Raw genomic sequence first — 19,882 nt, 5'->3', positions numbered from 1 at the left:
CGCAAATACTTCTCATGACCCGCCACCATCCTGCATGTATCAAGCCTGGTCATGATCTCTTTCCAATGCTTTACACCACGGCTGTGATGATTTACTTGCCACAGCTGCCTAGAATGCATCGATACCTTATAATACTGCCTGCCCCACATCGTTCTTCATAGCACCCGGAGTCCTAGCAGAGGCATTCGCCAGGCTTGAGATAAGACGGGCGCAGTTCATTCAGAATTAAGAAGAGGAAAATTCGAAAAAAAAAAGGAGTGTAGTTACTTGGAGCAGACACGAAATCCGAAGCATTGGACATTGCTGCGCATGGTAGACCGAACTTGGCTAATGACTCGTCGGATCCGGACGGCCGGGCGACGGCGCGTTGCCGATGCGCTGCCGTTACCTGTCCCAAAGCGGCAAGCGCTCCCGCAAAGCCTGTTGTTAGTGCTTGTATTCACAGGCACGCGAGGCACTATCAGTATCATTGCGGCTCAAATCCTGTTGGACAGCCTTGGCCATGGTTTCGATCGGGGTGCAGTACAAGGAAAATATCCAAGAGAAGAGACGCCGCTGCTCATCCTTTTCTGCATAATGAGCTGCTAATATGTCTCTCCTGTCCTTGGCCTCCCGATGACTGCACACGAGCTTGTCAATGACAAGAAGCACTCCACTACAGGTCCCTTACATAAAGTGGGGGCAACATCTTCCCCCACGTCCGATCCAGCATGAGAGGCTGAGACCTCCAAAAATTTCCCCATCGCGCAGACGACGAGCGAACAACACACTTGGCCATCTTTGCGCTCAAGCATTTCGTGACTTCACAGTCACCTGCATTCTTCAGCATGCCCAAGAAACGCACAAAGCTCGTCGTGAAGCCCAACACAAAGAGCCCCCACTACAAAAAGGGCCATGTCCAGGAGCAACAACCCCAATCGCAGGCCAAGAAACCTCACCAGCAGAAACACCATGAGAAACCGACGATTCCCTTCTCCAAGACGGATCGCATTCTTTTACTCGGCGAGGGCGATCTCAGCTTTGCCGCGTCCCTCGTGAAACACCACAACTGCACCAATGTCCTCGCCACCGTGTACGAAAAATCGGAAGAAGAGGTGTTGGAAAAGTATCCGCACGCAAAGGAGAACATTGACGCCATCACGACCGCCCCCGCGCCGGCCTCGGACGACGAGGACGATCTCCCGTCCGACTTTGACCCGGAAGACTACCCCTCCGACTTTGAAGCGCCCGAGAAGAAGCAGCCGTGGCTCAACAAGATCCTCTACAACATCGACTCCACCAAACCTCTGCCCTCCGTCGTCGCGCGACCCGCGAAACCCAACCGGGTCTTTTTCAACTTCCCCCATGTAGGCGGTCTGTCGACCGATGTCAACCGCCAAGTACGGAACAACCAGCACCTCCTGGTCGAGACGTTCAAGCGCGTGCTTCCCATCCTCGCGCCCGACGGCAAGATCATCGTCACCCTCTTTGAGGGCGAACCGTACACCTTGTGGAACATTCGCGATCTGGGCCGCCATTGCGGGCTGCAGGTCGAGAGGAGTTTTGCCTTTCAAGCAGAGGCCTATCCTGGCTATAAGCACGCGAGGACATGTGGTGTGATCAAGAACAGGAAAGGAGAAGAGGGCGGTGGCTGGAAAGGTGAACAGCGGAGCGCGAGAAGCTACGTATTTATCAAAAAGGTCGAGGATGGCAACGATACCAAAAGTGCCCCTGGCAAAAGGAAAAGGAGAAAGGACGACGACTCGGACGAGGATTGACGAGAACCAAATGATACCAGCGAGTAGTCATTGAATTAGAATTATGAATTATCGCTGTATTCCTCGCTGTGTTCCTCGCTGTCGCTATTGTGAGTATTTGGAGTAAAGCCCCATCACTAACATTGCTAACACAATCGTCACCGAAGTGATTGCAGCTAGGTACCACTCTACTCGGTGTAGTAATGCCTTTCTTTGAGTGATCGCGCCGGCAGTGATGATATAAATCGTCTATCAAATGTAAGTATAGCTCGTAAAGTCAACAGTGTTATGAATACATACCAACACGCAGCTATTTCTCATGGTCTATAAGAGAAAACGTATCAGCTGGTTGCCGGCTTCTGCGATAGAAGAGCGTGTGGCAGGCGATAGCTTTTGCAAGATCCAGAGGCCATGTATAGAGGATCGGTAGTCGGTTGATCGCTCGTATGCTTTGGTGGCAATATTGAGCAGAAACGGCTCCATCTCTTGCACCGTCTCTTGCACGAAAGTCTTCAGGAAAGTCTTCATGTCTTCCGGCGTGAACTCGCCAATCGTTGGAGGTAATTGACCAGGAGGCATGGTGATGGAGAATGATGGATAGACCGTGTCTATGGCTGTGTGGGATGGTTTGTGATGACCTGACGATACAAAGGTAAGGTAAGTTACTATAGAGGTGTGCAGGTTGGTAAGTTCGAAGTGGGGTGGCCAGCGCCAAGGCTTTATATACCTGGATGACGTGGCCTGTGGCTTGTGGCCTGTGGCTTGTGAGAACGCCTCCAACGCCTTTAGTGACCCATGACTTCCTGATTAGATGCCCCCTTGACCAAGTCAATCTCTCTCTGCATCTCGTCGGCTCTATGCTCCAAATGCTCCGTTGTAGAGGCCTCGTCGGCCATGCGCTGAGCCTCCTCGTTTTCTCTCATCAGTGCTTCTTCTTGCTGGCAGAGGACTTCCCGCTCCTCGGGTGATACATCGTCCTGCAGGCCAATAGCACCAGCCGGCGGCGGAGGTGGGGGTGGGGGCGTCGTATCCTGCGGTCCCCCAGCCTCACGGGCACGCTTCGAGTAGTGACTGTCTATGAGCTGGGATGCGGGTGAGTCAGCGGTCGCATCGTCTCTCTTGCGCTTGCGATCTACGTCTGAGGGTGTTTGCCCATTGACTTGATCGCTCATGACCTCGTCCGTCCCATTGAGGGCTGGCGAATCAGTGGGCGTGGCGCTGCCGTCGACCCTGACGGAGTCATTGTGGGCTGCGATGCTAGCAGGTGTCCCCGACGCTCCCGAGGACTGCTGTTCTCGAGCTTTGAAGACTGCCTTGTCGAGGTATTCCTTGACAAAGCTCTTGATCTTGTGCCTCTGCTTATCCGTCACGGGAATCGTCGGGTCCACCACCTTGCTGTGCTTGTAGTCAGAGGCGATGATCTTCTTGGAGGCTTCCTTGCCGAGCCTCTTGAGTTCTTCTTTTGGAAGCTTCTTTCCGAACTTGTCGACCACAAATTTCACGTGGGGGTGTATCTAGGATCTGTTAGTGGTGTATGACTTCAATGGGCAATGGATGGACCTACGGTTCTCTCGTACAGCTTTTGTTGTTTCTCGAGTGGCAGTGACCGCCAATGCTCATCTTTAGGTTCCTTCGCAGAAGACTCTGCGGACTTGGGCGTGCCGGCAGCGGCCTGCTGCTTTGACGCTTGCGATTCTGTCGTGACCTTTTTGATGATATCCGCAATCGCAAGCTGCTCTTGCGCCGCCTTGTTCACCACGGGCTGGATCGACGGCTTGGAAGGTCGGACCCATGTTGTGACCCCCTGCCTGTCATAAAAGTAGGTCCGGCCGTCTTTGTCCTCAGTGGCCGACCAGCCCTCGGGCAGTGCCCCACGATTGCTGTGGAAATGCCTTGGGCGTGGTCGCGGAGCCTGGAACGCATGTCCGTTGCTGCGCTGCTGCGGCATGTTGCCCCGAGGACCCTTGGGTGCGTCGATGGGCTGTGCCGCTGGCGCCGGCGCCTTCTCTTCTTCACGCGCTGTAGCACCTCGTCGATCGTCAAAGGCATTGACGGAAGGCGTATTGCCGTCGTTCTGACGCCGTCGGATACGGTATCCCATCTCCAGTTGACTCCATTCCTTCATGAGCTTGTCGGCCCTGGCTGCAATGTCCTCGTGCTCGGACCGAACAAGCGGCTCAATGGCCGCTTCGATCTTGGAGTCCTGGATCTTGTTGCGCGTGATCCGAGGAAACTTGTCCATGATGGTCAATACCTGCAGGACAAGATTCGCATCGTCGTAAAAGTTGTTGAGGACGGTTTTGAGGATCTGGTAGCCGTGCAGCCGTGTAATGTGATTCATCACGCGGTCCTCCTCGCAGCGCTGTATACGCTCCATCAGCTTGACAGCGATCCACTTCTCCTTGCACTGGCGAAGCGTGGCCATGACCTTGGTAGCGTCCTCCTCGGTGAGACTGCGAGGCTGCAAGCTACTGACATACTCCTCGTCATCCTCTTCGACCCGCTTCTTGCGTGGCTTCTTCGCAACAGTGGTGTCCCAGCCATCGTCCGCATCGATACCGAGTGCCTCCACGGTGGCTGCTGGCAGCTTGGTTGCGCGCTCGGTCTGGGTCTTCCCGCCAATGAACCCTATGCAGTTCGACTCGCCGCAGTAGCACACTTGGGGTGTCGCGCCATAGCGGTCCACGTTGTAGTTGAACACCAGCTCCTCACCCGCTTGAATCTGCTTCAGGGCGAAGATGCCCATCCGCAGCTTGTCGCCGACGACCCATTTGTCGACATAGCAATTGGGGTTGCAGGAGTGATTGCAGAATCGACCAAGGTTGCCCTTTTTCGTAGCGTCGACAAATTCCGACTTGCTCAAGGACATGAAATAAAAGTGCTTGATACCCTCCTGGTCGTATTGCACCATGCGTCGGCGAAACGTCGGCTCGTTGATGACCTCGCCAATGTACTCGAAGATGAAGTCGTTAGCCTCCAACTCAGCGTCAGTGCGCAGGCCGAATCCTTTTTTCTCCGTCTTGATGACAGAGACTTGCGCGTATTCCTTGCGCTGGAAGCGTTGGTTTTGGCAGCCTCCACCGCAGTTGCCGGTCGAGGAGCACTCCATCTTGGTGGCGCGGTTGATGCAATCCGAATCCTCCCCACAGGCATCGTTTTTCCCCTGGCCTACAGTCTGTCAGCGCACGACGCTCCCGCCTCGCAGTTTTAGTGAAAAAAAAACCTACTCCATGCCTGGTTGCAATCGCAGTCGAAAGTGTCATTGTCCGTCGAGCCCAAATGTTTTGACCCGTACAAGCAATCTGGGATGACCTGAAATGTCTCGCACGATTCGTCGGTCGCATCGGGCAGGTCGGTGTAGAGGACCGGTGGTCTCGGGGGTTGCTGCGATGCTTTCCGACTCAGTTTTGGTTTTTGCATGGCCGTCGGGGTTTCCACGCTCTGGCTGCGCGACTTGATGTCCATTGATACAGGGGGCGCGGGCGACCTCTCGCTCTTCACGTCGCTCGGTTCCTTCTTGGGGAGGATAGCCATCGCCTCACCGTCGAGCCGCGCGCCATCCACAGCGCCGTCCTCCAGCTTTATGCCGCTCATCTTGCTGGCCGTGCGGTCCTCCTCCTCCATTACGACATGAGGTCACACGGGAGAACAATGGCCACTGTCCACTTTCAAGCCTGAGTCGATGGTGGTTGTGGGCTTTGCGTGGCTTCCGTGTTGCGCGAGGGGGGTTTTCGGCAAAGTGTCGAGCCGTCGCTGGCTGGCGCGCGCAGGGAAGGAAGTGGCCAACGCGTAGGAAGGAAATCCCTTTTGAGGCTAGAACGGCAGCGGACTCGGCGCGAAAGTAGGAAGCGCTGATGCAGGTGAGTTAGCGAGGTATAGAAGGACTCATAGACCCCCGGGAAGGCAGCAAAAGGCGTTGTTTGGGAGGAGAAACGGTGGATGCCGAATTCAAGCACAAAGTAAACCGCTGATGAGGCGCGCTGGCGTTGGTGCGGCGGCCGGCCAGCCAGCCAGTCCGTGGTCGGTCGCAGAAAAGGCGACGTGGTCCGTGCGTCGCTGACATTGAACCTCGAAGCAGATGGGAGTTCATCGTGCAAAGACAAGCCACCACAACAGGCCACGCAAGCTTCAGCACTTCTGAATTTGGAAGAAACATTGAAGGTGGTGTCTATGAAATATCGCTAGCAGTATGTACGCCGGAGGAGCGTTGTTCGCACGAGCTGTTGTATAAGGTAAGGTAGATCAGATCTCTGACCACATACCGTCCTTCAATCCACCAAGGCTGGATCCCAACGTCACAAAATACACCTCGACCAATTCTCTGGATGATGAGCTCATTCTGGCTGGCCCATGTACAAAGCCTTGGGATAAATCGCGAGCCTGGTCGCCAGAGAGCTTTTGGACCTCGTCCTAGGACCCAGGCTAGGTACGTACGAAGTACAATGCATGAGCTTGACCGCTACTCGGGACCGGCTCATGGCGGAAACACCACGTGTCTAGTCTTTGCCGAGGATGACGGTGCTCTGGCACGGGTAATTCCTTTGCTACTCGTAAATGCTGCAGTCTTGGGCGGGTTCAGGTTTTGTCGGTCTGGTCTGTGTAGGTCAGCTCATCATCCGTATATACCGGCCTAGGACAGTGAGGTTGGTCAGCTTCCCCACGAACGTCATTTGCAGCCACGATCGTTTGCAAGCGTAGACGCCAACCAATAGACCCCGGTGAAGGCTTTCAGTCCTTGGGCCCTTGGGGTTGCTTTGTCCAGATCTCTGATGTGTTGTACATGGGTGGGGCAGTAGCCCTGCTGTGCTGCCAGCTCATTATGCATGCTCTCGAGTCCATCAGGGAAGCAGTGGCAGTAATTAGTTGCAGAGCCGGCACATCTTATAAGGAGCGGTCGATGCCGCCAGCGAGGTCGGTGGCGTGGTAGTTATGTTCTTCACCTCGTGCTAATTTTCATGACAACCAGAACGCTGCTGCGATCAGAACCTGCAGTCGTTGGCGTTCCTTGACATGCCTCACCAATCAGGACACCAGCGCAGCACATGTCGTCGTCCGTCACCTGTGACGAACTCGTGGAGAAAGCTGCATCTGGACGTGTCTGTGGCCTGATTGGCGAGAGGCGACGCAAAAGGCTTCGGAAGAGCTCGACCAGTTAAACCAGGGACATTCACCGGATTTGTCCTCGAGGCCAGTTATCGCGGCCATCTGCAATGCCCACCTCGACACTTGCAGCATAGGCTGCACCAGGCGGAGGCAAAGGGACTCGGGATGGGGAGCTTGGCCTCGAAGACGTGGGCTTGCCAAGCTGCTCCTGGGCGACTGATCATGGATGCGCGTCCAGCGAGTTCTGGATACCCTGTGATCGACCGATACACAAACAAGCCTGGGGTTGCGCGACGCAGATTCCGAGCTACTGTCTGCAAGTCCTGCAGGCTTGTATCCAAATGGATGGAGAATGCAGTCAGGCGATCCGGAGGGCTGCGGGCGGGATTGGCCAAGTTCGTGTGGCAGTCAGCGGGATGCACCTGCACGTCGAGCCGCAGGATCAACACTCATCGGTAGTGTTGGCGATGCCGACGTTCTGAGGACTGGAGGCAATGATCGCTTGGTGAGAGCTGAAGAGTGTAATGGCAATGGACTGTCGCATCAGTTACGGGGCGCCAGACGATCCATTGCCCACCATCCACAAACGAAACGAATGAACGGTTCGGAGGGGAGACTGAGACACGAGAGCATCATCAAGTCTTGGCTTGCGCGCAGAGCCCACCGGAGATATCAGCTGCAGAAACAGCGGCAATGAAATGGACTGCCGTCAGACGATCAGCCCTGGTGCTCGTATGGGTATGGCCGTGAAAGTTGCCTTGGGCAATGACGCATCAAGGTTGTGGAAAGGCACCCACCCACCTTCAATCCTGTCTGTCTGTCTCAGCAGAATGCCTACTGTCGAGCGGCATGCGCCTAGACGCTCAACAACACGACGCCCTGCTGGGAGCAGGAGAGGCGACCAGGCGACCAGCACATTTCGTCTGAGCATCGGGTGCGCATGGTGCTTGCTTGCACTTTGGGTCGGCTACAACTGGCGACCGGGCACGGGAATGTACGATGAGAAAACTGCAGGTGTTTGGGGCCACTCCAGTCGCAGAGGTCATGCGCGCTGTCGCGTCTGCGTCAAGGTGGTAGCGCAGCGCAGCGCGGCAGGGAAAGACCGGACCCGCTGGCTCGCCCAGCAAGCGCTACAATGCGCCATGTCCGTCCAGTCCAGTCTCCAGTCCATGAGCCCACGAACCCTGCTCAGGTATGTCCAGTCCCTCTACAGTGCAGACATACATGTAATGCAGCAAGTCAGCAGGACTAGAGGACTGGAGACGGGAGGCAAAAAGGACTGAAGAAACCTAGCTGTACGGTACTGACTGACCATACCCCTACGGTACCGCTCTATACAGTACTGCTCTGCCACCCCAGGGGCCCAGGCGGATGTACCTTCCTTCTGGCACACGGCTGCCTGGTACTTCTTCCACTTTGTCCAAGCGAGACAACCTGAAGCATCTCTCGCGCTGCTCAGCTTTCTGCACGCGCACATGATGCTGCGATGGCAAGAAATGTAGCTGCCAGTGCTCATCGACCACCTTATCGACTGCAGCAACTCGCTGCCCACCGAGTACCGACGCGCCTTCTAGATCCAGTCCTCCACGTCGTACGTATCTGCATCGTAACGACACGAGAGGCACATTATGCACTGCAGTCTACACACAGCCTATCAGTGACGAGTCACTAGGCTAGCATCGACAACGGACAAAGTAGTCCCCTCTGACTAGTAGTACTACTTCCAGGTACCTCATGGTGGGATCACAGGACCCTTGCTCAGCGCCGCGAGCCCCTCCAACAACTGTACCCATCCGGCGTCGACCCGCACCCGCGCAAACACCCCGGCAAGCCTGGCTCGCGCGACAGCCTAGAGCACAGGGACGACTGGTCAACCTGGAATCCGCCTTCCTGCTCCTTGATTCCCTGCAGCAGCCAACGAGGCGCTGCGGCTCGCGGGAACGAGTCTTCAAGGCATAACCTGCGTTGTGTGCCTTTTCCCCTTCACTCACCTTTGCACTGGGCCCGATTCAGTCAAGCTTCGCCTCCTTTTCGTCCCTTGGGAGGTCCATCGGACGTACGTCCTTCCACATACTCGGTTATTATGGCTCTCTGGACCCCTCGCTTCCATCGACGAACGAAGAGCTAGCGACAGACCACGTCTACCTCCAACCTAAGACTCGTACTCTCGCGTGCTTGTCACAAGATACTCGGTGGCGTCATACTGCTGGACTCGATCAACGACCGCCCACAGAAGAAAGAAGCAAGCAACAGCGACGCCCGACAAGGCCCGTGCCTCATCTGTTCCCCAAGCAGGGCGCGATACCGAGCCCATCTACAGTCAAAGCTGTGTGCATAAAGCTTCCCTGATGCCTCACGAGCAGACATCTCGCTACCGTGTTCCTTTCAGTCATCACTCAGTCCTTTTCTGAGAGTCAGCCTGGCGCTGAAGTCCTTACGATGGAGCCTTTTACAGAGAAAGAGCAGCGCTTTGTGCTTGCCGAAATTATCAAGACCAGTCAAATCAATGTTCACAGTCTAGTGGATTTCATCAAATCCCAAAATGTCGACGCCGACTGGCGAAACATGCAGATACCACACGGTCAGCCTTCAGCGTCTGGATGAGTACTACTGCCAGAGTCGCTGACAACCCCTAGGTCGAACCATCCACCAGTGCGAGTCAGCTCTGCGAGACAGATATCCTACACTGTTACAAAAGCGGCGCCTCTCCAGCGACCATGGCGAGTACCACGCAGCAAAAAGAGTGGCAGTGCCTGAGCTCCCCGACTACGGCGGGCTTTATCGTCCCTTGCAACCACCAGGCTACCAAGCGCTGCCGCCTTTGACGGCACCTCATGTCCCTATTCTGCCTCGTCCCACTGGCGCTGAGTACCGAAGGCCTTCAAGCCCTCCACAGCCCGAGCAAAGGCGGAAAAGGGGTCGCCCTTCAAGAGCCGACAAGGCCAAAAAGGAACTCCAACCTTTGCTACCGCGGCCAAACAGCCTTCAAGCCCCTGGCTTGTCACCACGGCTTCAGATCACCGCTCCCCAGGCGACAGGTGCTTCGCCAGTTTTGAGACCGCCTGAGCTTGAGCCGGCAGCACCTCCAGGGGCAAAACGCGCGTCAATGTCATCAATACTGACCAGCCCCTCGTCGACAGCGCGCCCGATGACCCCACCTGAGGCGTACATTGCAACAACAACAAGAACATCGCGCAGTCCCCGGACCCAACATACCGTAATGTCACCAAGACAAGAGCGGCCTAGGAACGCCCCGGCTTCCATATCTCCCAGAGATCTTTCGGCATCTGAATATGCATATCAGCCAAATCTCGTCCCGCGGGGAGGTTGAGAGACTCTCGGCCCCGTGCCACCAGATAATCTCCTACACTCCCGCGCGCCAGACACCACATCGGCTCACGAGAGCCAACGAATCTAGAGTGAGCATTCCTCCCCTGTTGCCGTGTGCTCTGTTGACTAAACATTATTAGAGCGTCAAACAACGGAGGAAGTCGGAGTCAAGAAGAAAGGCATAGCATTGCTCAAGCCCTCAACCGGGAGTTTATTCCTACGGAATACTGCACTGCTTCAACCGTCGAAGCCAGGGTTCTTGAATGGGACACCAGGTTGAAGATAACGTGCACAAATGCCGAAAGTGTCTGGAACACCATTCCTCAATCTGCCTTCTCGTCCCACGAGGTCGGCTGGTAGATGCATCAAATTCAAATATGGCCTAGACCTGTCTAGATCCTGTACTGTCTTACGAGTTGAAAGACTCAAGCACACTCCATCACTACATTTCCGAGTGTGGAGCAGTTAGAAAACATGTGTAACGCCGAGGTGCCGAAAGACAAATTAGAATGACCTCGCAATCTTATCGAGCACGTCCACCAAGATGTCGGCATGGCTCTCGCGCAGTATCAACATAGGCCTCAACCGAACGGCGGTGGCGCCACTGCCTCCAATGTTGACTCCAAGAGACTTGGCCTTGACCAGGAACTCGTCTCTCTTGGGCGTATCAAAAGCGATGAATGTGCCCTGGCCCTTACCCCTGAGGTTCTGGAAATGGTCGGGATGCACTTTTGACAGCTGCTCCAGCTGGCCATAAAGATAGGCACCCACGTTCGCCGTGTTGTTGACGAGATCGAGCCTCTCAATCTCATCGACGATGGCGCGGAAGAGCAGCGCGCGCGCTGGGTCGCCCATCCACGTATTGAACTGACGGTAGGGCTTGTTGGGCCGCAGCTCCGGCATACGATAGTAGTAACCCGCAGCCTGCGCCTTCTTAGAGAAGGTGACCATATCAGGCGGGTCCTGGAGATTCCAGTGGTCGTGTGCCCAGAAGCGTCCCGTGGCGCCGATACCAGTCTGCACCTCGTCGACGATCATCAGCACGCCGTGGCGGCGCGTCACCTCGCGCAGCTTGCGGAAGAAGTCTGGCGATGCGTGGTTGTCGCCTCCCTCTGACTGGATGGGCTCTACGATGATAGCTGCAGGAGGCAGATGCCAGGACTTGATCAAGTGCTCCACCTCGTCGATGGAGACCTGCTCGGCAGCAGCGTTCTCGGCTGCATGCTCCTCAAGGGGATACTTGAGTTGAGGGAAGGTTGCTTGAGGCCAATCGAAGGCGGGAATGTCGAGTTTGTGGATGGGCTTGGAACGAGTCGTCGAGAGGGAGCCGAAGAGACGGCCGTGGAAGCCCGTCTTGAAGGACAGGATGGAAAGCTGCGAGGCACCTGGTCCCTTGTTGCTCATGACACTCTCAATCTCCTCGGGGGTGAATTCGACATCGCGGCCTCCACGCTCAAGCTGGCGCCGGTACATAAAGGCCGCCTTGAATGCGGTCTCGTTGGCATCCGAGCCAGCCATGGCCGTGAACACATTGTCCAGGCCCTTTGGCGCCGCCTTGAGGATGCCCGAGCGGAGCACGTCGGCCCAGTCGTGGGGAGGAAAGTTGCCGAGCGCCGGGCGGTTGATGATTGCGCTGACCATCTCAGGGCTGGAGGCAGCTTTGGCGAGAGCTGGGTTGTTATAGCCCACAGGGATCGAGGCGATCTGGGCGTATCTGAAGCATGAGAGTCAGCCCTCGGCGCTTGACCAACGATTGGTGGGAAACCTACACATCAAGCAGCATGTTGCCATCCGCATCCGCAATGTAGTTCCCGGAGCTCCGGCTGTAGTCCGTCAACATGTTCAGCGCCCGCGTGTCAAAGACCGTGTCCAGGTCCTTGGCCAACTCCTTGCTCCGCGGGCCAGGAATGGCCGTCTTGACGCTGGGCCCTGCCGGCTCGCCCGCGTAGAAAGGCTGCTGTCGCTCTGCATGGCCTGGTTGGTGCTGGGCGGCAGCAGTGGCCAGCATTCGTCGCGGCTGCCCCACGACAGTGGCGATTCGAGATTTGTGGAAGAGGGCAGCCCGCATGTTGACGGTTGCTGATGGCCTCCAAGCCATGGTAGGCAGCATCGTGAGCAAGTGTACTCTCGATTGTGAAGATTCGGAAGCAAGAGGTCAGGGCCCGATCGAAGTGTTGGAAGTGTGTGAGGCTAAGGTACGCAACCACTTTCTCCAACTGCGAACAACGAGTCCTTTGGGGTAGTTGGATGAGACGATAAAGTTTGGAATGCTGAATTAAAGGTGAAGACAAGGACAGGGAGCACCTCAATCTTTATCCCCATGGGCAGAAGGCCTCTCGCCTTCCCCTCCCACCAAGAACAGCGAAAGCTTGACAAGCTGGTGTCATATCTCGTAATGTAAACTGCACCGGCCCGGATCGCGCTTTCCCCAAATTTATTAAGGGTCCTTATCGTACACCGCACACCGCACGAGCCAGCCGGGTTGTGGCGGCTTATCAGTCGCTTAGGCTCCGAGTCGGAGCTGTTGTCCGCGGGGTAATTCGTGCATTGTTTTGTTCAACACGCCCTATTGGATTACGCCAGTAGGCGTACGCTTGATTAGGCATTCTCTCTCCAATCCGCTTTCTACTCCAAGTTAGCACGTAGCTAGAACTTAATGAAATGATTGATTTCTTTTCAACGATATGGAGAATGAGTACTCCACAGCGGAATATGTATCCGAGTCATAGTTGAGATAAGACTGAGAGATGTCTAACACGAGAAAGTTCACTCTTCAACAAGGAAAGTGATCATGACGAGATGCTCACGCTGGCCGACCAAGATTTGTGCACTTGCCAGTGATACAATACACACGGTGCTCTCGTGAAGAGAATACATCGTCTCGCACGGCGGGGGAATGCACAGTTCCACACCACAGTTGATAGCGCTGCAATTCGACATCAGAGTGGGCGTAACGCGTCATTCACAATACGTACTATTTATGTACGTATCGCGCAACTAGCCCCCCGGCCCGGGTCCGAAGCCGGACCGGGAGTTCTGTAGTGGTACTACCCCAGATTTGATTGTTTGGAGAGACTGGAGCCGATGAATTGTCAAGTGCTCATCGCTGGCACCTGGCATTATGGTGCGCCATGCCCAAGTTCATATGGCTTGGGTTCGTCAGAGAGTCTACTTGTATATGAAAATCAATTGTCTTTAAACTCAGATGCAATCCGCGCGCCAGTCTATGCATGCGAGGGAGTCTAAGTAGCGCCCATCAATGCGATGCTGCCCAAAGCAAAGCTAAATAAATCAATGCCGTATCAAGCAAGCCCCTGTCCAGTTACAACTCTCTGTCTAGATATGTCTTGTCTTTGTCAAAAGCCATCGTGTAGTGATCGCATCATATGCGATCATATGGAGTACTCCTCCTCGTGCTGCTCACGCATGTATTTGACAAAAGTTTTCTTGTGAGTCTTCCTGTGTGTCAGCGCCTCATCGCATCAGAGCCGCTACTGGGTGACTTACCATGCCTGCATACTTGCCATCTCTCAGTACACAGATATATCTCAATCCGAGCTTCGAAAAGCATTCGTACACCAGATCCATTGGCGACTTGATATCGAGTGACACGGGCGCCTGCGCTGGAGTCAGTGGCTGCTCGGACAAGGTCTTCTTCTGCGCCGAACTTACCGGGTCAATGTATTTGGTAAAGTCGCTCGGGTCGTCCAGGATCTCCTCTTCTTGGTTGGCGTGAGGGATGCGGTCCATTACGCAAAGCGTGCTCTCCTCGTCATCCAGCTGATCCAGAGCAAACTGCAAATCAGGGGCTGGGATCAGACCAACGAGAACGCCATTGCGCAGCAGTGGCAGACCGCCATCCAGTTCACCAGCGCGATGCAGCAGCTCCAGTTTACTGCGCAGCTTTGACGCTCGAATGACGGGTGAGTTGGAAATATCAATGATTCGCTCCCGGCGCACCCGTGGCAGGATATCAGATAGCTCACCCGTGAAAACAGGCTTGTGCTTGTTGTCGAGGAAGGGGTACGAATTCATTGCAGTGAGAAGATCCTAGCCAAGTCAGTTGCCTATGTGTCATTGTTTTTTTGAAGCACTCACATAGATGCTGTTGGGCTCAATTGCGTCAGCCGTCCACTTTGCCACGAGAATGCTGAGCGAAAAGGGCAGCACATAGTCGAGACTGCCGGTGATCTCAAACAAGATTACGGCAAGGGTCACGGAGAGCCTGGTGACACCACACATGGTCGCACCGGCAGCAATGAGACCGTATACACCTGGCTGGATGCATGTTCCGTCATGTGTTGTTGAACAAGTGCCCCAGACTGACCAATCCGGGGTCTTGAGCACAGCCCATTGCACAAGATGGCCAATCATGCGGCCCAGCAGTCCACCTGTGACCATGGACGGCACATAGATACCACTAGGGACTTTGATGCCGAATGTGATCGTTGTCAAGAAGCCTTTGATCAGGAACGCTACGAGCAATGTGATGAGGATATCAGGGATATCGTCCACAGAGCTGGGACAAAGTCCAAGCTCTTCCTTGCTGATGTTGGGATCGTCGCACGGCGAGGCGAGATTCAGGAGAAGCTTGGCGACGGGCAGCTTGGTGAGCACATTCCAGTAGCTCAGCAGCGCAGTCGCAAGCGAAACGATGAACACTTCGAGGAGTGGCCACTTTTTGATGACGCGAATGCGCCGAAAGCTCTCGGCCCAGAGCTTGGACGCCTTGATGAAGAGGGCGCCGACTGCACCGCCAATAACACCAGTGAAAATGAAGCTGACGAGTTCAAAGTACTCCCAGTCCACATAGTACCGAACCTCAAACATGACAATCTTGTGCGTGCCATAAGGATTCAGGAACTTGAGGGACAAAGCCGCCACTATGCAGCAGAAGAATGTCCTGAACAAGGTCTTGGCGGGGAAGAAGTATGAGACTTCCTCCAGACTGAAGAGAACACCACCCAACGGAGCGCCAAAGGCGACAGTAACACCAGCGGCGGCCGCCGCAGAGAGGACCTCGCGCCTTTTGGCGTCGTTGCGATCGTACTTGGAGAAAAGACGGCAGAGGATGTTGCCCACACACGTCGCAATGTGCACATAGGGGCCTTCCTTGCCTATGCTCAACCCAGACGCCACGCTGAGAATCAGGGCAGACATCTTGATCAAGAGGGTTTTCAGGCCCAGGAAGCCGTGGAGGACGAAGCCGCTGAGAATGACGCGAACTTCGGCAACGCCACTGCCTGCAGCGGGATAGTAGACCATCGGCGCGGGCGGCTCCGGCTCGACAGGTGGCTGTCGAGGGTTCTCGTCATCGTCGGTCTGAATGTCTTCCGCCAAGATGGGCACCCCGCTTGCGCCTAGGTTCTCATCAAAGGTAGACATGCGGTAGGCGGATGGCACGACCGTCTTGGTGAACAAGGCCATCCAGCATGATGCACAGGCAAGGCCTACCACCATGGGTAGGTAGATGACGTACTCAGTGCCAACCTTACCGAAAGGGTGAGACTTGATTACCTCTGTCCAGTCTCTCCAGTCCTCGCAGGGTCCGTCCGGGCAGCAATCCTGCTCATTGCGATACCATGCCGTAGCACAGTAGCCATCCTTCCAGTCAAACACGACAGTCTCGGCGACGCTCACCGTATATGCAACAAGCGCGATGATGAAGCCAGACAAGGCACTGAGTATCCACCCCTGTACGCCATCCAGCATGACCAAGATGCGCCCCCAGAAGTCCTTGCGACTCCGCAGCGCCTTTACGCGGTACGAGTCCGCAATGGTATCGTGAACCCAATCTGTGCTGGTGAACTGATCGTACCACACACGGTCGTCCGCGAATGAGGAAGATTCCTTGGACGGGCCCGAGATAGATTGCTGTCGGTCGGATAGAGCATGGATGATCCTAGAGCCCCAGGATGGATGTCGGCTATGGTGACGGGCACGAGGGCCACCTGCACAAACAACGAGTCAGCGCTAGGTCTTCCCAATGACTCGTAGCATATACCTGTGTATGCTCCGTGCCTCGCAATATCGCTCCCGCGTTTAGGCGAAGATGTCTCACTGCGGAGGCGTATCCTGGACCTCGATCGACCGAGCAGAGCTGTCCGCTCATCGGCTCCAAGGGATACATGTCGCTCGAGGTTCGGTCGCCGCGAAAGAGGGGACGTCGGTTGGGAGAAGGAGTTTTCCCTGCTGAGACCGGACATGGTGGCAGTTGGCGGCGGCTGGCGGTTATCGAGGGAGGAGAGTGCGCCGCGAGTCGAGCAGCAATGGCATCGGCAAGGTTTCGGTGAAGGTGGATGAGGTCCTAGCGATTGGTTGCCGGATGTCTAAAGAGGGACTTGTCCTCAAAGTTGGGACCCTAGTGAGGGCGTGCTAAGCTCGACACCACGGATGAGAACCAAAGGTGCGGGCAGCAGTAGGCCAGGGCAGGATTGCTCACGAGGGCAGCAAGCTGGTGTAGATGCTGGAATGAGCCCGTGAGGCCTCGCGAGGGACGTGCCTCCAGACTCGTATTTGGCCCGACGATCGTGGAGGCGGATATTAGGTCTTGGAAGGCTGTTCACGTGGGCGAGTAGAGTGTGTCAAACGACCCCAGATGATGCACGCCGCTGTGGAGCCAAGCTGTCGCCGCGGCACGCCTCGAGGTTGATGTCACTGTCTGCCAAAGCAATCCCGAGTAAGGAACGCTGGGAGTTGTGAAAGAGTGTGGCCTCGCGTCTTGATGACACGGCTGGAGCAAGTGTGCTGACTCGTCCCCTACTGTCCGTACGGAGTAGTTCCAGGCCACTCGAAGGAAGACACGACGAGGCTACGCACATGTAATACCTCAGGCTCCCTCGAGTGTGGAGGAAATCGCGAACAAGGGCAGGAAAGAAGGAGGTCGGCTGATGCCAATGGGGCAGGAGGTTGGCGGCTGGCCAGGCGGTGTCAGCGGGCGGCTCCACAGTCCGTGTCATGTCCTGTCCAGTGCCAGCCCCTGTAATCAACGAGGGACGCTACTTTTTAGGCACAGACGTTCACATTCAGGGTCCATCACCATCCTAACTTAACGTTAAGTCGTTAACGGATGCGTACGTAATGTTGGAATACATTACAAGTATTATAAAAAGGTGGAATTTCGCTACTCAAGATACTGTCAGGTCAAGAACCACCATAGCATTTCCAGCTTGTTGCTTGACAGCTGCTTTGCACACGCAGATCTCAAATATCCGTGCGTGCGTGCGCCCATCGGTCACGTCACTTGCCGACCCATTTTCCAGCATGCCCGTGGTATGCGTCCCGGGTGGAAATACTTCAGAGCGCGGTAAGCGATGAGCTTATTGAGCGGAAGCTCAAAAGACAATTGTCACCTTATTAGTACACTTATCGGTGATGGTTACGTCGCTCCAAACAGAAGTCCCTCCAGCCAGAGTCTGTCGGACATAGTTCCGCCTTCTCGGCCGGCGTTAGTAAACGTTGGAGTGGGGGCCCGTCTTCTTATCGTGCCGCCGTTTCTTATCGCAACTGGAAATTTTCTGAATCCCAACCGCCAGGCTTGTTGTCCCACCCACGTTATTGCCTACACGGACTTGGTCAATCAACAGCCACCACGACCGACCGACATGGCGAAGAAAAGAAAGGCTTCTGGCCGCAATACGCAGCCGACAGGGCCCCGCGAGGTCGACGCTGCAGATGCGCGCCTCGGGCCCATTACCAGTTACAAAGATGTCGCAGATTCGGAGGACGAATACTTCATCAACCGAGACCAGATCATGATCGATGATGAGCCGAATATGAAGCGCAGGAAGAGGGCTGGCGACGACATTGAGCTCTCGGACGACGACCTCGACGATCTCGACGATGATTCCGAAGAGGCGGATGAAGTAGACGACGTGGATGTCAAGCAGCTGGCCAAGTCCAAGAGGTTGACAAAGGGAGTCCAGTCGGACGAAGAGGAAGGTGACGGCGAGGAGGAGGGCGACGACAGGTGGTGGGGGTCTTCGAGGAAGGAGTACTACAACGCCGACATGATTGAGACGGAGGCCGATGCGCTCGAAGAAGAAGCTGAGGCAAAGCGTCTGCAACAGAAGAAGCTCTCCAAAATGACCGACGAGGATTTCATGTTCGACGGCGACGAGTGGCTGGCGACTGAAGGATCAAAAGAGGACGAGGCTGACCAGCCGGTTACCGAAGTGCTGAAAGAGGTCGAAATCACAGACGATATGGGCACGGACGAGCGCCGACGACTGCTGAGGATGCGGTATCCTGAGTTTGAGCATATCGCGACGGAGCTTGAGCAACAGACTGCTGCTCTGGAAGTACTCAAGCAACAAGCCCAAGCTCGTGGCAGCAAGTCACTAGAAGCTGTCCAGTACTGGGTCCTGGGCTGCTACGTGGCGGCGTTAGCTGGATATTTTGCGATCCTCTCCTCGCCTGCGCGCGATTCTAGCAGGCAACAAAAGGCCCTGGAGGCATTAGAGCTACGGGACCACGACGTCATGGCGACTTTGGTCGATTGTCGCGAAGCATGGCGCAAGATCAAAGACCTCAAGTCGTTACAAAGCGCAGAAGCGGAGGAAGAGGAGGTCGTCGCCCCTTACGACATTGAGGGGCCCCTCGATCAGACTGAGAAGAAGCTTCGGAAGAAGCAGAAGAAGGTCGCGGACAAGGCCCTGTCCGAGAAGAAGGCGAAGAAGATGGCCAAGGCCCAAGCCGTGGAAGACAAGCTCGCTGACCTCTACGACCTGCCGCTCGTCACCAAGAAGACCAAGAAGAAGGAAAAGAGTGTCGCCGCCAAGGACGACTCCGACTCCGACTTTGGTGAAGAGACGAGCCTCGATGCGCGCACCGCTGCCGACAAGGCCGCGCGTAAGAAGAGTCTCAAGTTCTACACGTCACAGGTCGCACAAAAGGCCAACCGTCGCGCTGGTGCCAGTCGCGACGCGGGTGGCGACATGGACATTCCCTACCGCGAGCGCCTCAAGGACCGACAAGCTCGTCTCCTCCGCGAAGCCGAGAACCGAGCCAAGTCCGGCTCGAAGACGGGCGCCGACCTGGACGACAACAGCGACAGCGAGGAGGAGACCCATGCCAAGACGATGCGCAACGACGAGGACGAGTACTACGACATGGTCAAGCACACGTCCGACAAGAACAAGCAGGATAAGTCGGCTCGGTACGCCGCGTTTGCCGCGGCCAGCAAGGCCGATCGGGTTGTCGAGCGTGAGGAGGTCGGCCAGGACGGCAAGCGCAAGATCACCTACGCCATTGAGAAGAACAAGGGTCTCGCTCCCAAGAGGAAGAAGGAGGTGCGCAACCCCAGGGTGAAGAAGAAGATGCAGTTCGAGGCCAAGCAGAAGAAGCTGGCCAGCATGAAGCCGATCTGGAAGGGCGGCGAGCCAAAGGGTGGCTACAGGGGAGAGGTGACGGGTATCAACACTGGTGTCATCAAGAGCACCAAGCTATAGAAAGGAGCATACAATTGCATATATCAACATTTCTCGCCTGTATATTTATATTTTCCATGAGACCTATTACGCCGGGTGTTCAAGGAATTGCCTGGCTTTGTGTTCTAGCCCTGCTAGGTTCTGTGCGTTACAAATGTGAGTTGAATTACGAATATCCCCTCGTGCGTCTCGGTTCACGGCGAATGAGCCAGTAGAGTGCGTTCAGCTCGAGATCGAACCCCTTCTAATATGGAAGCTATACTGTTACTCAAAAGGCTCATCCCA

General features: G+C 55.6%; 7 protein-coding genes across 7 annotated transcripts; 4 read left to right on the top strand and 3 right to left on the bottom strand.

The window, feature by feature from the left end:
• Positions 1-708: 708 nt before the first annotated feature.
• On the top strand, positions 709-2,030 carry F5Z01DRAFT_132886 (uncharacterized protein). Its single transcript, XM_046257588.1, has one exon. It carries the CDS (start codon positions 828-830, stop codon positions 1,755-1,757), a length of 930 nt encoding a protein of 309 aa, XP_046117799.1. The 5' UTR covers positions 709-827; the 3' UTR covers positions 1,758-2,030.
• A 388-nt stretch (positions 2,031-2,418) lies between these two features.
• Positions 2,419-5,480, bottom strand: F5Z01DRAFT_132859 (uncharacterized protein). The gene is made up of 3 exons (XM_046257587.1): positions 4,964-5,480; positions 3,301-4,904; positions 2,419-3,250 (listed from the first exon to the last, which is right to left on the bottom strand). Exons 1-3 carry the CDS (start codon positions 5,358-5,360, stop codon positions 2,522-2,524), a joined length of 2,730 nt encoding a protein of 909 aa, XP_046117798.1. The 5' UTR covers positions 5,361-5,480; the 3' UTR covers positions 2,419-2,521.
• A 1,938-nt stretch (positions 5,481-7,418) lies between these two features.
• On the top strand, positions 7,419-8,348 carry F5Z01DRAFT_132893 (uncharacterized protein). The gene has a single exon (XM_046257589.1). The coding sequence runs from the start codon at positions 7,538-7,540 to the stop codon at positions 8,120-8,122; it is 585 nt and encodes a 194-aa protein (XP_046117797.1). The 5' UTR covers positions 7,419-7,537; the 3' UTR covers positions 8,123-8,348.
• Positions 8,349-9,038: 690 nt separating this feature from the next.
• F5Z01DRAFT_132953 (uncharacterized protein) lies at positions 9,039-10,343 on the top strand. The gene is made up of 3 exons (XM_046257590.1): positions 9,039-9,420; positions 9,476-10,258; positions 10,310-10,343. Exons 1-2 carry the CDS (start codon positions 9,279-9,281, stop codon positions 10,168-10,170), a joined length of 837 nt encoding a protein of 278 aa, XP_046117796.1. The 5' UTR covers positions 9,039-9,278; the 3' UTR covers positions 10,171-10,258; positions 10,310-10,343.
• Positions 10,344-10,673: 330 nt separating this feature from the next.
• F5Z01DRAFT_681809 (4-aminobutyrate aminotransferase) lies at positions 10,674-12,267 on the bottom strand (the record flags this gene model as incomplete). Its single annotated transcript, XM_046265722.1, has 3 exons — positions 10,674-11,883; positions 11,939-12,123; positions 12,196-12,267. 3 exons carry the CDS (start codon positions 12,265-12,267, stop codon positions 10,674-10,676), a joined length of 1,467 nt encoding a protein of 488 aa, XP_046117795.1.
• Positions 12,268-13,561: 1,294 nt separating this feature from the next.
• Positions 13,562-16,375, bottom strand: F5Z01DRAFT_623105 (chloride channel; the record flags this gene model as incomplete). The annotated part of the gene is made up of 5 exons (XM_046261303.1): positions 13,562-13,624; positions 13,677-13,787; positions 13,842-14,219; positions 14,268-16,120; positions 16,174-16,375. The coding sequence occupies 5 exons, from the start codon at positions 16,373-16,375 to the stop codon at positions 13,562-13,564; spliced, it is 2,607 nt and encodes an 868-aa protein (XP_046117794.1).
• Positions 16,376-17,269: 894 nt separating this feature from the next.
• Positions 17,270-19,726, top strand: F5Z01DRAFT_656949 (Sas10 C-terminal domain-containing protein). The gene has a single exon (XM_046263609.1). The coding sequence runs from the start codon at positions 17,483-17,485 to the stop codon at positions 19,616-19,618; it is 2,136 nt and encodes a 711-aa protein (XP_046117793.1). The 5' UTR covers positions 17,270-17,482; the 3' UTR covers positions 19,619-19,726.
• The last annotated feature ends 156 nt before the right edge of the window (positions 19,727-19,882 follow it).

Source organism: Emericellopsis atlantica (assembly GCF_019669845.1).
Source record: "Emericellopsis atlantica unplaced genomic scaffold F5Z01scaffold_15, whole genome shotgun sequence".
NCBI classification, from domain to species: Eukaryota; Fungi; Ascomycota; class Sordariomycetes; order Hypocreales; family Bionectriaceae; genus Emericellopsis; species Emericellopsis atlantica.
Note: the sequence above shows the minus strand (reverse complement) of the source record. Positions and strands in the feature narration are given on the sequence as shown.